This window comes from Amborella trichopoda, chromosome 10, assembly GCF_054954075.1.
Source record: "Amborella trichopoda isolate Santa Cruz 75 chromosome 10, AtrichopodaSantaCruz75HAP2 v2.0, whole genome shotgun sequence".
In the NCBI taxonomy this organism is placed as follows: domain Eukaryota; kingdom Viridiplantae; phylum Streptophyta; class Magnoliopsida; order Amborellales; family Amborellaceae; genus Amborella; species Amborella trichopoda.
Window position 1 is genome coordinate 40,761,367 of NC_142345.1, and position 15,898 is coordinate 40,777,264.

Below are 15,898 nucleotides of genomic sequence, written 5' to 3' on the forward strand. Positions count from 1 at the left end.
AATGTAAAACTACGGATAGACCTAAAAGATCCATCAGAAAATGTAGTTTTAATGGTGAAATTCCCTTTGATTGATCATCTCAACATCGAGATGTACGATCATAAAAAATAAAAAGATTTTAAATCTAAAAAATGATGTATTTTACAAATTATTATCTACACCATCCATTTTCAAGATTTTCATATGTTTATAGATCTATTTGATTTTAACCATTTTTAAAATTTAAAATTTTATAATTAGGTATAAAAATAGATTTTGAGATAATCTTAAGAATAGTTTACATCAAAATTATATACCATAATGAAATTTGAAGGTGCACCTTTACCTCTACACCTATATATGCTGCATCCGTATGCGAACTTCACCCATAGATAAGTAATGGGAACTTGTGACAAAAAGAGGGTAAGTAACAAGGAGGATAAGAGAGAAGGGAAGGAGCAGCATAAAACAAGAAAAAACTAAAATTACTGAAACACCCTTTCTCCGAAACTTCACGGAAACCCACATATCGCGGACACATATCGCGGACACAAACGACCGATTAAGTCATGGTCTCCTTTTACTTTTCCGATCTGTGCAGATTCAAATGTGTCTATATATACAGAGCCGTCGGTGCAAGAAACTGCAAACCAAAGCTCTCTCTCAATCCCTCTCTCTCTCTCTTCACAGACTCCCCTCTCTTTCTCTCTCTTCAAGTTTGAAGACTTAGCTGGAGAACATCGGTTACTAGGCTGAAAAGGAAAACCGTCCAAATTCCAGGTACCCCTCTCTCTCTTTCTCTCTCTCATTCTCTAGATTTCAAGTCCGAGGTGCATTTTCTTCTTTTATCGATATCTTTGAAGAAGTTGAGTCCTGGTTCTTTCTCATTTTTGTTCGTTTATTTGAGATTTTGGATTTCCCCAAAATTTCAACTGATAGAAAGAAGTTTCAGTTGATTCGGATTTCAAATCCATTCCATTTAAAAATAATGAAAGATCAGTTAAAAGGAATATGAGTTATAGGAATCATTAGTAGTCCATTAAAGTCTAGAAAAATATATTAAAGATGGATTATTACACAATTTGATTGTACTTTGAAATATTCAAAAAAATATAGAACAAAAAATTAGAGCGCGTAGTAAAAATGTATTTCTAAATTATTTAGTTAAGGTTTTTTAGCAAAAATAAGGACTTTTAAATCATTTTTCACATGAATGATTGCCCCTAGAATTCGCTGCGGCATTGGCCGATTTACTCAGAGGAGTCTAAATGGACTCAGCTGAGTTACTTCGAGAGAGTCCGAATGGACTCGGCCCAATTTCTTTTTGCTTTCAATGGCACATTTCCCCTTGGTAGGAGTGGCAATTGGGTTGGGCGGACCTGGCAGTCGACCCAAACTGGGTCTAGGTCGAGTCCAAAACTCCTTGACCCCCGACCCGCTGTCACCTCTAAGTCTTGGACTGCTGGGTTGAGTCCAAATCTCTTAGACCCGACCCGTTGCCACCACTATGACGGAGTCCGATTGGACTCGGCCCAAGTTCTTTTTGCTTTCATTGGCACAATTCCCCTTGGTAGGAGTGGCAATTGCGTTGGGCGGACCTGGCAGTCGACCCAAACTGGGTCTAGGTAGAGTCCAAATCTCCTTGACCCGACCTTATCCCAACCCGACCCGCTGTCACCACCAAGTCTTGGACCGCTGGGTTGAGTCCAAATCTCTGTGACCCGACCCGTTGCCACCACTATGACGGCTTGTTGGCAGCGAAATTTTTCACGAATCATGGAATACAGGATAAGAAAATCCAAAATATTTATTCAAATTTCTGAATTTTCTTCCTAATTTTTTACTCACTTTCATGGAGCGTGTCGTAAAGGACAAATTTGGGTAGTTCGGGGAAATGAGCCGAAATATTAGCCATGTGCGGTTAATTTCAACCTTTCCTTGACGATGGGAAGACCAAATAATTTGGGTCTTCTTCGATGGCTTTTTCCTTTTCACGGAAATTCTTTTCCGGGACATTTATGAAGGAAAAAAGTTTGTATACGGATGCGGTAATCATTTATTTGTCGATGTAGACTTGACACTACATAAAAAGATCCAAAAGATTTTAGCATTTTACGGGAGTATACTACCCATTTACTCCCTAGGACAAAATTTACTCTTATCCTTTCTAACTCAAAATTTGAGGATCTTATCTCTAAAATCGGAGCGAGCTCAAACAAAAAAAAAAAACCATTCTCACTCTCTATTTGCCTAAAAAAATTCATCCCAAGATTGCACTAGAAATGTCCAAATTTTTGAGGAAATGATGTAGATGTTTATGAACTTAAAATCTAATATCTCCCGAGTTAGGGTTTTGCTTGAGGGAGTAAATGTATTCTACTTTATTGAGAGAGCATAGTGTTAGATCTAGGGCAACCTTATTTCTACAACTAAAGTTGTCAACTTATGTAAACCACCATATATAAAGGACACCACAAGACATCCAATTTGACATTTAATGAGCGAAAATGATTATAACTTTTATGTATAAAACATAGACAGTCTTTTTGTAGATAATCCCTTATATATTCTATTAAATTTAAAAATATCTAAAAAATTTCAAATTTTACACTTATGTCCCATGTTTTAGAGTCCGCTTCGAACATTTTAATTTCATATTTTTTTATATATCAAATTAAACTCAAATTTTGAGTGCCTATACTTCTCGCCATAACCCAAGTAAGTTTCGTTTTTTTTTTTTCCTAAAAAAAAATTCCCCCTTTTTAAGTTAAAAAAAAAGATCCATGTGCCCTCCATCCCCACCCAAAAGTCGATCATACATGTGGACATTTGGAAAATGCCTCCCCAAAACAAAGTTGGCCTATAGTTTGGGGTAGGTATTTAGACGAGCTATTAATAAATGGGTAGGGTTTAGACTAGTATACCTATTAATAAATAGAGTCCTCCAAACTCCCATCTTCAAATTAGATTTTGGATCAAAAGGTTGTACTTGCCGATTAACTTCATCAACATGACCATGAATCTTAAAAAATTCAAGGAAAAGCAGTATATACGTCGAGGGACGCATTTCTACATCGTTGTCCCTCGAGGTGTAAACCATCTATCTAAAGCTAAGTGATGGTGCCTCCCAAGAAAAAAAATTTGTTAGATCAATGGCTCAAAAATTTCCTTCTAAAAATATCAATTTGAGTTTGTATTTTTATTTTTATTTTTATTATACAGTAACGATCTCCATGTTAGTGATTGTATATTCGTTAAAAGTCGGTCAAAATTTATTTTGAAAATAGATTTTTAAGAGGGCTCGCATTTCTACGTATGTATCTGGGGACTATAAAAATTATATCCAAAATAGAATTTTGAGCATTCAAAGTTGTTTAGTTGTAAGATTTTTCTCAAGAGATTGTATACAATGAGATAATTTACCTTTGGTTCAATGAAGCCATAATTACTTACAACTATCTGATGTAAAATTTGATTGCTTGGATGTATTACAAAGTTCAAGAAAATTTAAGTTGAAGTTTGAGCATGGTCAATGGAATAAATGCAGCCATCTAATTTTACATCTAATGGTAAAGATTAATTGTGACTACCTTGTACCAAAGATAAATAATAACATTGTATACTTTGCATCTTTGTAATAGTCATTTCAAAACTTGAAAGATCATCAATTCTTCACTACGTGTAACTCCAATTTCATGATTCTGAACTAGAAATAAATATTATTTTGGATGTGTTTTGGATCCTATATCCTTTAGAAAACATGGTTAATGCCATCAACCGATAAAAACAATTTATTTATTTTTAGTAAATTTTAAAAGGGATTGTCCATAAAAAGACCATTTACCCTTATCATTGGGAAAAGTTTATATAGAGCCAAGGCTCTAAACAATCAAATTAGAGCCTACCTCAAAATTTTCATTAGAAGAAGGTATTTTGATGCTGAAATATCTTCAAATTGATCATCTCGACATCAAGATGCGTGGACATGAGAAAAAATATGGATTTCAACTTTGGAAATAATGTATTTTGTAATGCATTTTTGGACTGTCAATTTTCAATATTTTCAAGTTTTCATAGATCTCTTAATCTACTGTAAATTTTATAAATAAGGATGAAAATACAATCGAAAGCTATCACAAAGATTTTCAGTATTGAAACCACATTTCTCGACACTATTTGAAGATAGGCTCTATACAAACCACACCTTTTATCTTTTGTACAAGGATGTCACAACTACCACCTAGGGTGGTCACTCTTGCTTCATAACCCAGCTCTGGCGTTCCATGACCGGGATCTCGACTGAAACTCGTTTTAAATTTTTAAAGAGCTGGTGTCTATTTATAGGATTCTCGATCCCATACACAAAGTATCTCAATCCCACTGTCGCATGGAACGCGTTCTTTAAAATTGTAAATCTCTTTCCTGAATAAATTAGATCCCCACCCCCAGAATATTAGGAGCGAGATCCCTACGTTCCTGGAACTTTATCCCTACGTTCTCGGAACTTCCTAAAATAAAATTTTTAAATAAAATTAATTTTTAAATAAAATAAATTATATTTTAAGCCAAATTTTCATACAAGTGGAGTTCTATGATGGGAATGTGGACAAATCATGGACGGAATGCGATCCTTCCTTTAATAGAGTTCGATTCTTACTAAATAGGAACGTGGTCATTCTTAGATGGCGGTGCAATCCTGTTGTCGATGGAAGCACGATCTTAATGAATATGAGAACGCAATCCTATTTGACATGGAATGTGTACCCATTAAATAAAAATTTAGATCCTGATATATTGGGAACCCGCTCCCAGTTCATACGGGATATAGTATATGGGAAAAAATAACAAAAATCCCCAATCGGAACTTGAAGATTCCAAAAAAGGGGAACATTGAAAAAAAATTAAAAGGCTGGAAAAAGGACATGAGCATGAAATATATAAAAATAACAGATGTTTTTTAATACCTTAGACCCAAAAGAGAAATTGGGCTAAATTTATCTTTTTGAGATGCACTTGCACCTCAAGGGTGACAAAAGTGGTGTTTGAGTTGGGTGGAGCACACTGTTATTTCCCACCATACTTAATGGGAGCCCTCAAGTAAAAGGCGCATTAGAATATCTTGGAAAGTAAGTTGCTCCAAAGGGGATCCCTGTTAAGAGATAGAGAGAAACAATAATTTGGAGCTCTGTGTCTCCATGTCAACTTTCGTTTTTGGAATCCCAACTAACCCAATGGAGAGAGAGAGAGAGAGAGAGAGAGAGAGAGATCTGAAATCCATTTCTATATGAAACAAACCATAAAAGTTTAATGGGGCATTAAAACAGGAAAATTGGTATGGGGCTTTTAGTTTCTCTCCACTTGATAAAAATAACAATGTAAAGAAGACCCTGCATTAACTACCCAAAGAAAAAGACCCTACACTAGTTCTACCATCCTTTTCATGTCATTGATCTATATATACATGAATTTGCAGGTGAGTTCTTACTACTACTACACCTACAGTCTCTTAACTAAGTTGGGTTTGATCCAAATATGACCATTGGAAGCATGTCTCCTACCATGGAGAAGGACTCTAGGAAGAAAAACCATAGCGTTGTGAATGAAAAGACCCCTTTACTTCCTACTAAGGCTTCCAGCAGCGATCAATCCGAGTTCGATGGAATTTGTGGAGCCTCATTTGCAGGAGCTGTGTTTAACTTGTCAACCTCAGTTGTTGGAGCTGGAATCATGTCCCTGCCAGCAACTATGAAGGTCTTGGGACTAGGACCAGGAGTTGCTATGATTCTCATGATGGCTCTCTTGACTGAGGTCTCTATTGAGATGTTGATGAGGTTTAGTCGAGCCGCAAAAGCCTTCTCTTATAGTGGGGTGATGGGAGATGCCTTTGGAAAGACAGGGAGGATGATGCTACAAATTTGCATCATCTTGAACAACTTTCAGGGGTTGATTGTGTACACGATAATCGTCGGTAAGTGTTGTCTAAGACAGGGAGACATATAGCCTGATAATTGTTCTATTTATTTTTCTTGAAGTTTGAGACATGTAGTTTGTCATCAAAAAGTTTATTTTCATAAAGGTGGCTTATTATGGCTTAGTGGGGATCTCCTTCAATTGATTATGCCCTGATTGCTGTAAGAAGTCAGAACCCTGAAGTTAAGCATGTTTGGGCAAGAGTAGCAGTAGGATGGGTGACCTCCTGAGTAATCTCATTGAAGAAAAAAAGATACAGAGAGGGACCTTGAAAGTGAGAGAATTGCTAAGGAGATTAGTTGGTTCCTATGTTACACTTGAGCCACCAAACTCATTAAGAAACCTTATTTGTTACTCTATGTGATAAACAAGATGGAAATTTTTGGTTAATGTGGAAATTTTATGTTAACAGGGGATGTTCTTTCGGGTAAAACATCAAGTGGGATTCATCACCCTGGAATTCTAGAAGGGTGGTTTGGACAACAATGGTGGACCGGACGCTCCTTTGTTATCATGGCTACGACAATCCTTGTCTTTGCTCCATTGGCATCATTCAAGCGCATAGGTAAGATTTTCTAAATCTGTGATACATATGAGTGGATGACCTTACTTATCCTTCTGATAAATATTTTGAGGCTTAGATTTGTGTTGATAATGTTTATTTAATTTTTGACTCAGGTTAGTTCGTATTTGAAACTTAGACGCTACTTTGCATGGCTTGCATTTAAGTGATGGTTAAACTATAGTTGCTAATATTAGAGGAAACAACTTTCTTAGAATGGATCAACTTCAGCCCAGTAAGGCCTTAGGATTGACTGACCAAGCTGCACTGGGATCCAAAATTGTGTTTCACCCTAGCAAGTTTGTACCCTCAAAATGGTCCAATAGGCTCATATAGGATCATAAAACAAAGGCCTGGATTAGGTTTTATGGGCCTAAATTTGCTCCATATCTCCTATTCAATTGGCGTTGGCAATTTCACTTTAGACTTGTTGGTCATGTGATCAAGACATTGGACCAGCCTAATCTGGTTCAAACCACATAAAATTGATTTGCAATTTAACTTAATTGGTTGAACCTCAGCATTTTTGCTTCTTTTATTTTTGCTCAATTTTGTAAATTTTGATCTCTTATGCTGATGCATCACTTCTTTTTCCTTTATCTTCTTTCGCTTTTGCAGATTCTTTGAGGTTCACATCGGCTATGTCGGTTGCACTAGCTGTAGTATTTGTGGTCATAACAGCGGGCATCGCCATTGTGAAATTGTTGGAAGGAAGTGTAGGGATGCCAAGGTTGCTGCCAAATGTGACGGATCATGCCTCAATTTGGAAGCTCTTCACAGTCATCCCCGTCCTTGTTACTGCCTTTAACTGTCACTTCACAGGTATGGGAATTGCAACACACACATGCGAACAGATACAGAGAGAGAGAGAGAGAGAGAGAGATGGACTTTGAATGTCATTCTTATACTCTTGACGGGTTCATGTTGCAGTTCACTCCATCGACAACGAGCTCGAGGACTCCTCAGACATGCAACCGACTGTTCGAACCTCACTCATTCTATGCTCTTCTGTCTATGTGGCCACCAGCTTCTTTGGCTTCCTTCTCTTTGGTGATAACACTTTGGATGACATCTTAGCAAATTTCGATTCAAACCTTGGAATCCCCTTTAGCTCACTCCTTAATGATACAGTGAGAGTGAGCTATGCTCTTCATCTCATGCTTGTGTTTCCTGTGGTCTTCCATGCTATGAGAATCAATGTGGATGGCCTCCTCTTTCCTTCTTCTAGGCCTTTGGACTTGGATAATAAGCGGTTTATTGGGATCTCAATTGCAATGTTAGGTGCGGCCCAATTTGCAGCAAATTTCATACCTAATATATGGATAATGTTCCAATTCATGGGGGCTACCACTGCAGTGTCTAATGGATTTATCTTCCCAGCTTCCATTGCTCTAAGGTAGGGAGATGCCTCTTAATGCTTTTAGAAAAGGGGAGTAGAGGCTAAGGTTGATTAATTAACTAAGAAATGAAGAATGAGAGAGCAAAAAGAAAGACTATTTATTCTAGGAAAAAGTTTAAATAAGGTTGCAACCTTAAAATGTAGAATTACAGATGCACCTCAAAAATCTATCAAAAAATGTTGTTTTAATGTTGAGAAACCCTCTAATTGATCATCTCGACATCGAGATGTATAAATATGAAAAAAAATATATATATTTTGAGTCCTAGAAATAGTACGTCTTGCAACACATTATCTAGACAGTCTACTTTCAAGATTTTCATATATTGATAGATCTACTTGATTTTAACATTTTTTTAGTTTAAAATTTTATAATTAGATATGAAAATAGATTTTTAGATAATCCTAAGAATTTTTTATACCAAAATTAATAAAATTTGGAGGTGCGCCTTAATGGGATTGTTTAAGGTTGCAACCTTATAGAAACCACATCTTTTATTCTATGTATCAATCATACTTCTCTCTTACTTTATTACTCTTCTTTTTTTTTTTTTTTTTTTTTTTTTTTTTTTTTGGGGCCTGAATGCATGTAGACATCAAACCTTTATTGTGAATTTCACTTTTGATCAAACACTTAAAAGTGATTCCCCCACATTTTGCAGGGATCCACATGGCATTGCAACAAGGAAAGATCGGATCCTCGGCATCTCCATGATTGTCCTGGCCGTATTTTCAAGCATTGTGGCAATTTCTAACAATGCATATTCCGTCTTCAACAAGAGTAGCACATCCCCCAAGTCATGAGAGAGGTTGCAAATCTCATCATGCCTCCATATTAGGAGAAGGAAGATTGGGAAACCCACATTTGGTAAAAATGGGTAGTGGCACCAAATATAATGTCCCAAGTTCCCATTCCTAATCAGAAGTACATATTTAAGAAGATGAAATTTAAAACATTGATTATTAAGGTTCAAATCCAAGTCAGGATATATAAATTTAAGAAGAAATTGTTTCCAAGTTTGGGGCAAACGACATAAAGTTGGATGTGTTTTAGTGATCATCCGAATGTATTTGCAGGCATGCCTACCATTGATTACAATAATGGTGGTACTAATATTGTGTATACAAAAATAAGATGTATAATTTTCAGTTGTTTTTTATTATTGTTGTTATTGTTGTATATTTGTGTAGGGATAATATGGTCAATGCTAAATTTATATTTGTATATAAACCCTTCTAAAGTTTTATTTCTTGTTGATCGAGATTGTTTCTCTCTAGACTGTTCTTGAGCTCGTTATCTTCTCTAAATCTAATATGGTACCAGAGCCACAAAAGATCCGATCATCTCTTCTCTATTGTTGCTCACATATCGCCCTTTTCTTTTGTAAAGATTAGTAATCAGATAAATTTTATTTTCTTTGAGGACATCTTAATCACTATCCTTTGTCGAAATTTACAGCGCCAAGTTTGGCTCGTCTCCATCAAAAATTTGTCCCGCAAAGCTTTGCCTTGCAAACTTTATAAACCTTCGCTACAAAAATTACAACTCTCTGCTGCAAAATTTGTCCAGTACGCTTTGCCTTGCAAATCTCTTTAACAACTGTTGTTGTCCCGCAAAGCTTTGCCTTGCAAACTTTATAAACCTTCGCTACAAAAATTACAACTCTCTGCTGCAAAATTTGTCCAGTACGCTTTGCCTTGCAAATCTCTTTAACAACTGTTGCTTGCAAAATTTGCCTTGCAAACTCTGTTTGCAACTCTACCCAATTAATCACTTTGTGCTTGCAAGTTTTTATTTGATGTTTGCAAGCTGTTGAGCTCTTCCACAACAGTAGTCTTTCATTGAACCTAGGAATTTGCAGCAATCTTCCATCCCATTAGTACATTTTCTCTCTCTAGAAAAGTTCTCATCAACGCAGATCTCGTCAAAAAGCCAATTTTTCTTTGTAGTATCTCGAATTAATTCCATTGTTTACACCAAATAATTGCTTTTCTTTTGCCAATATTTTTAAAGAGAAACTTTCTTTCTAAAAAAAAAAAAAACCCATTTTTGAAGTTTAAAAATAATACAGAGAGTGCTACTATTTCTATGCGTCTTTATGGGAAAAACCAATGGTTTAAAAAATGGATTGGTGACCTAAATCGGGTTTCCAAAAAACCGTTCCGGATTGACGAATCGACGATACGGATCGGGAATCGGGTGAATCGGTCATAATAAAGCTTAAAAAAAATCCGAAAAAATTATTAAAATTCATTATAAATATTGTTTTTTAGGAATTCAATAAGAAATGAGGGTACTCTATTAAGAATTTTCATGTTTTTGAATGAATATGCGAATATTGATATGTTCTTTCCCTGAATGAATCGTCATTCAGCATTTAATTTACATCACACAAAAGGATAAACATATAATTATCATGGAATAAGTATATCAACATACATGGACTACAATAAAGCATAAAATTAGTAACATATGATCTAAAAATAAAATGATAGACAATGTTATTGTTCTTCTTGGTCACGCTGGTGCCATTGATTGAATTCGTTTAACAATTCATTGATTCGATCTAAAAACGAATCATCGATATTAGCAGGCATCTGACTATTCTCAAATCCCTGAGTGTTAGTGTTTTGTTGTGTTCCCAATCTAAAATCCCCGAAGATTGTCCATCCTTCATACTCACCTGCACTGTCGTGCTCATCCCTACACTGTTGCTGTTGGGACTCGATATGTGAATAATATGGCTGGGATAGGGTGGCCTCAGAATCATCATCTCTTTCATTTCTCTTTGAATAATATGGATTAAAAAAAAAAAAAAACAAATTTTCAAAAAAATCGATCATGGATTAAAAAAAAAAAATCACAAATTTTCAAAAAATTCTATTATGGATTACAAAAAAAAATTCGATCATGGATTAAAAAAAAAAAATCACAAATTTTCAAAAAATTCTATCATGGATTACAAAAAAAAATTCGATCATGGATTAAAAAAAAAAAATCACAAATTTTCAAAAAATTCAATCATGGATTACATAAAATTCGATCATGGATTACATAAAATTCGATCATGGATTACAAAAAAAAACAAACAAAAAAAAACAAAAAATTCAATCATGGATTACAAAAAAAGAAAAAAACAATTCGATCATGGATTACAAAAAATTCAATCATGGATTACAAAAACTCTATCATGGGTTACAAAAAAAGCAAAAAACAAAAAATTCGATCATGGATTACAAAAAAAAAAACAAACATTTCGATCATGGATTACAAAAAAAAATAAACATTTCGATCATGTATTACAAAACATTCGATCATGGATTACAAAAAATTCTATCATGGGTTACAAAAAAAAAAAAAAAAACAAAAAATTCGATCATGGATTGCAAGAAAAAAAAACAAACATTTCGATCATGGATTACAAAAAATTCAATCATGGATTACAAAAAATTCTATCATGGGTTACAAAACAAAAAAAAAAAAACAAAAAATTCGATCATTGATTACAAAAAAATCAATCAAGTATTACAAAAAAATCTATCATGGATTACATAAAAAAAATAAAAAAATAAAAAAAAAAAAAAAAAAATTCCGTACGGGACTCGCCGATTCACTGTACGGACTCTCCGATTCCGTACAGTGAATCGGCGAGTCACTGTACAGAATCGTCCGGTTCTCTCTAGAACCGGACGATTCCCGTTTTTTTCGCCGATTCGATCCGTCTATGGCGATTTTCGAGTTGAACCAGGCGAGTCCGGTTCAACTAGGCGTTTTTTTAAACACTGGGAAAAACTATTGCTTGTGGTCTTTCCAAATGAGACGTTTTCTCATGGGTCGGAAGTTATGGGGCTATATTAATCCTTATGTTCTCCAACCTAAGGATGAGAATGGGAGTAGTGATTGGCTTGCCATAGATATCTCTATTGTGCTACTGATTATGAACTCAGTTGAGCATAAAATTGGGCACAACCTCACGTATCAATCTAGTGCCAAAGCACTGTGGAATTATTTACAAAAGATTATTCGCGTATCAATCTAGTGCCAAAGCACTGTGGGATTATTTACAAAAGATTTATTCTCAGGCAAACATTGCCCGTCTGTATACCCTTAAACAGGAGAGTATGAAGACACAACAAGGGAACTCATCAATTCAAGATTATTTTAATACTCTTTAAGTTATATAGAATGAGATGGAATCGATGGAGATAGAGGCACCCACTGAAGCTGTTACTAAAACGCGAAATCGGTCTCACTTATTTCACTTCCTTATGGGGTTGCAATCGGAGTTTGAAAGCATGAGAGCATCAATCCTTCATCATACTCCCACTCTACCAATAGATGATTGCCTTTCAGATCTCATTGCTGAAGAAAATCGCTTAAGCTCTCTTGGGGTTTAAAAATCCACATCCCAAGATATCACTGATGTGACCTTAGCCACGTCCAATTTCCCTAACAAAGATACCATGTTCAAGTGAAGTGTTACATATGCAAACAAAGAAACCATATAGCCGATCAGTGCAAAAAGCGTATTTTTTGCAATTATTGTAAGAACTCAAGTATGTAATAAATAATGTCGAAAACACCCTCAGATACGTGGGAAGCCTTCTGTACGTAGTCATACTCAATAGGGTGCAATCACCTCTATTCATAGTCCCACCAGTAAAGACGATGCCACTTCCAGTCACTCTCATTCTGCCTTCGCATCTGTTACCCCTGAATCCATGCTAGATCTTCACTATATTGACTCAACTACACTCCAACAACTTGCTTAGGTTTTAGCTACCATGGGTTTTTCAAGTAACTCAAATCATTTATCAAATACTTGGATCATAGACTCACGAGCATCAAATCATTTCACATGACAACTTTCGCATTTATCCTCGATAAAACCTCATTCTGAAAATATGACTTATTTTACTGCTAATAGGTCTTCACTTCATGTTACCCACTCTGATAATACAAGTGTCCCTAGTGCATTTGGTAACTTCTTAGCATTGAAAGATGTTCATCATATTCCCAACCTTCCTTTGAATTTAATATATGTTGGGCAGTTAATTGATAACAAGTGCATTGTTTCTTTTTCTAATAAAGGTTGTGTGGTGCAAGATCTAATAATAGGGAAAGTGATTGAGAAAGGAACTAAGCAGGATCGGCTTTTCATAGTTAGTTTCAGTGAATCTCATTCCCATCTTTCACAAGCTTTGCCAGTTTGTCATCTTGCCCCTTCTCCTCATGAAATAATCAATCATATTCTCTTTGGTATTTTTGGCATTGTAGGTTAGACACCTACATTCTTAAAAAATGCATTCTCTTTTAAACTTTGAATTTTTACCTGTTGTCTTCTCTCATAGAAAATTTAATAAGAATATTGTTTGTGAGAGTTGCAAGTTGACAAAACACTTAGCTTAACCTTTTCTTCATAGCAATAATAAAAGTATCCATCATTTCTCTTTAGTGCACTCTGATGTTTGGGGTCCTGCTTCTATTCCTTTAATTAATGGATTTTCTTATTTTGTGATATTTATAGATTATTTTTCTAAACATACTTTGATTTATTTTCTCAAACACAAGTCAAGTGTATTTAGCGTTTTTAAAAACTTCCATAATATGATAAAAATTCAATTTGAGAAAAACATTAAATTTTTTAAGTCTGATTCTGAGGGGGGGAGTATCTATTCAATGAATTTCAAGCATATCTTCGTACAAATGCCATTATTTATCAACGTTCATGTCCTCGTACCCCAGAACATAATGAAGTTGTTGAAGAAAAACATCATCATATTCTTGAAACCACTCGTTCTCTTCTTATCAGCTCTCGTTCCCGAAAGAACATTTGGGCTGAAGCAATGTCTACTGCTGTCTATCTTGTTAATCTTCTTCCTACAACGATTTTGAAAAATATGTCGTCATTTCAAAAGCTTTTTCAAAAAACCCCTGATTACGCACATTTACGTGTATTCACATGCATATGCTTTGTGCTTTTACCACCTTCTAACCGTGATAAATTCTCACCTAAGTCTGTCAAATACATGTTTGCAGGTTACCCAACAAATCAAAAAGAATATCGTTGTTTTGATCATTCTATTAATCATATTAGAATATCCCGACACGTTACATTTTTCGAGTACATACCTTTCCACCAACACTGCCCACACTATAATTCAACCACACATGGATCTAAGTTTTCCTTTTTTCCTAGTTTTAATATTCCTCATTCTTATTATCATGAAAATCAGGGATTATCACATTCAGTAACTAACTCTGATGAGCCGTCTTTGTCAAGTGATGATCATGCATCACCTCTAGTTGTTGATCCTTCTACCAATCCTATTCACCTTCGATAGTCACTTTGAAATATTATTCCACATGATCGTCTTAACTTACCAGTGGTCAGCCCATACCATATTTGCTCTCCTGCAACTATTATTAATCAATTGTTTTATGAGCCATCTTCTTATTCTCATACATCTAACCTACAATGCTGGCATATACCTATGAATGAGGAAATTGCAGCTTTAGAGGCAAATCACACTTGGGATTTGGTCTCATTGCTCCCAGAAAAGTATGTCATTGGTGGTAAATGAGTTTATAAAGTGAAGTTACGAGCTGATGACACTCATGATTGGCACAAGGCCTGATTAGTTGATACCCAAAGCATCGATTATGAATAAACTTTTACTCCAATTGTTAAGATGATAACTATTCGTACTTTTATTGCACTCGCATCTATTTGTAAGTGACCCATATAACAGATGGATGTTAAAAATGCATTCCTGAATGGTGAACTTCCAGAGGATGTTTATATGTGTCAACCACCTAAGTTTGTTTATCAAGATAAGTCATTGGTTTGTCGACTTCATAAAATAATTTACGGTCTCATACAAGCTCCATGTGTGTGGTTTGAGCGTTTTTGAGCTATCATTCTTGCAACTGGCTTTACTCAAAGTAAACATGATCACTCAATGTTTATTCGTACCACAAAGCATGGAATTTGTATTATTTTATTATATATTGATGATATTCTTATCTCTGGCAATGATTTCACTTTCATTAAGGATGTGAAGCTATGATTGCAAAAAGAATTTCAAATAAAAGGATCTTAGGGAAGTATCTTATTTTCTTAGCCTTGAGATCGTTCACTCTAAACGTGGTATTTACATCCATCAACAGAAGTATGTACTTGATCTTGTTTTCAGCGTCCGATTGAATGATGCAAAGGTTGATACGCCCATGGAACTCAATGTTAAACTTTCTGCACATGTTGGAGATCCTCTTCTTGAGCCTACGATGTCTCGCAAACTCGTCGGCTCCCTCATATATCTCACTATGACTCGTCCATATATTGTATATGTTGTCCATGTTACGAGCCAATTTATGTCAGATCCTCGACGACCACATCTATCAGCAGTTCATCAAATTTTATGCTATGTTCGAGGTACTTCCATTCGTGAAATATTCTTTAACTCCACATCCTCTTTAGATCTCACAGTGCATATGCATATGCAGATTGGGCAGGTGATCCAGACACTTGACATTCTACTACAGGATATTGTGTGTTTCTTGGGTCATCATTAATATCATGGAAGAGCAAGAAACATGACATTGTTTCCAAGTCAAGCATTGAAGCTAATTATCGTGCTATGTCATATGTTGTTAGTGAGATTGTTTAGGTTCGTGCTCTTCTCAATGAGTTTGGTATCTCTATTTCAAATCCTACACATTTATATGCAGATAACTAAAGTGCAATTAACATTACATCTAATCCAGTTTTTCATAAGCGAACAAAACATATTAATGTAGATTGTCATTATGTTCATTATCGTTATCTTGATGATATATTATGTCTCTCTTATGTTTCTTCTACTGCGCAAATAGTTGCTATTTTCACCAAATCTATTACTTGGAGCCACCATGATTTTCTAGTGGACAAGCTAATGCTTTACTCATGCCCGCATCAGCTTGAAGGGGGTAATATTGTGTATATAAA

At 35.3% G+C, this 15,898-nt stretch overlaps 1 protein-coding gene across 1 annotated transcript; it reads left to right on the plus strand.

Moving 5' to 3' along the window:
* The first annotated feature begins 624 nt into the window (after positions 1–624).
* On the plus strand, positions 625–9,141 carry LOC18433967 (amino acid transporter AVT6A). Its single transcript, XM_006844043.4, has 6 exons — positions 625–759; positions 5,453–5,947; positions 6,362–6,514; positions 7,130–7,333; positions 7,442–7,907; positions 8,573–9,141. The coding sequence occupies exons 2-6, from the start codon at positions 5,512–5,514 to the stop codon at positions 8,712–8,714; spliced, it is 1,401 nt and encodes a 466-aa protein (XP_006844106.2). The 5' UTR covers positions 625–759; positions 5,453–5,511; the 3' UTR covers positions 8,715–9,141.
* Positions 9,142–15,898: the final 6,757 nt, after the last annotated feature.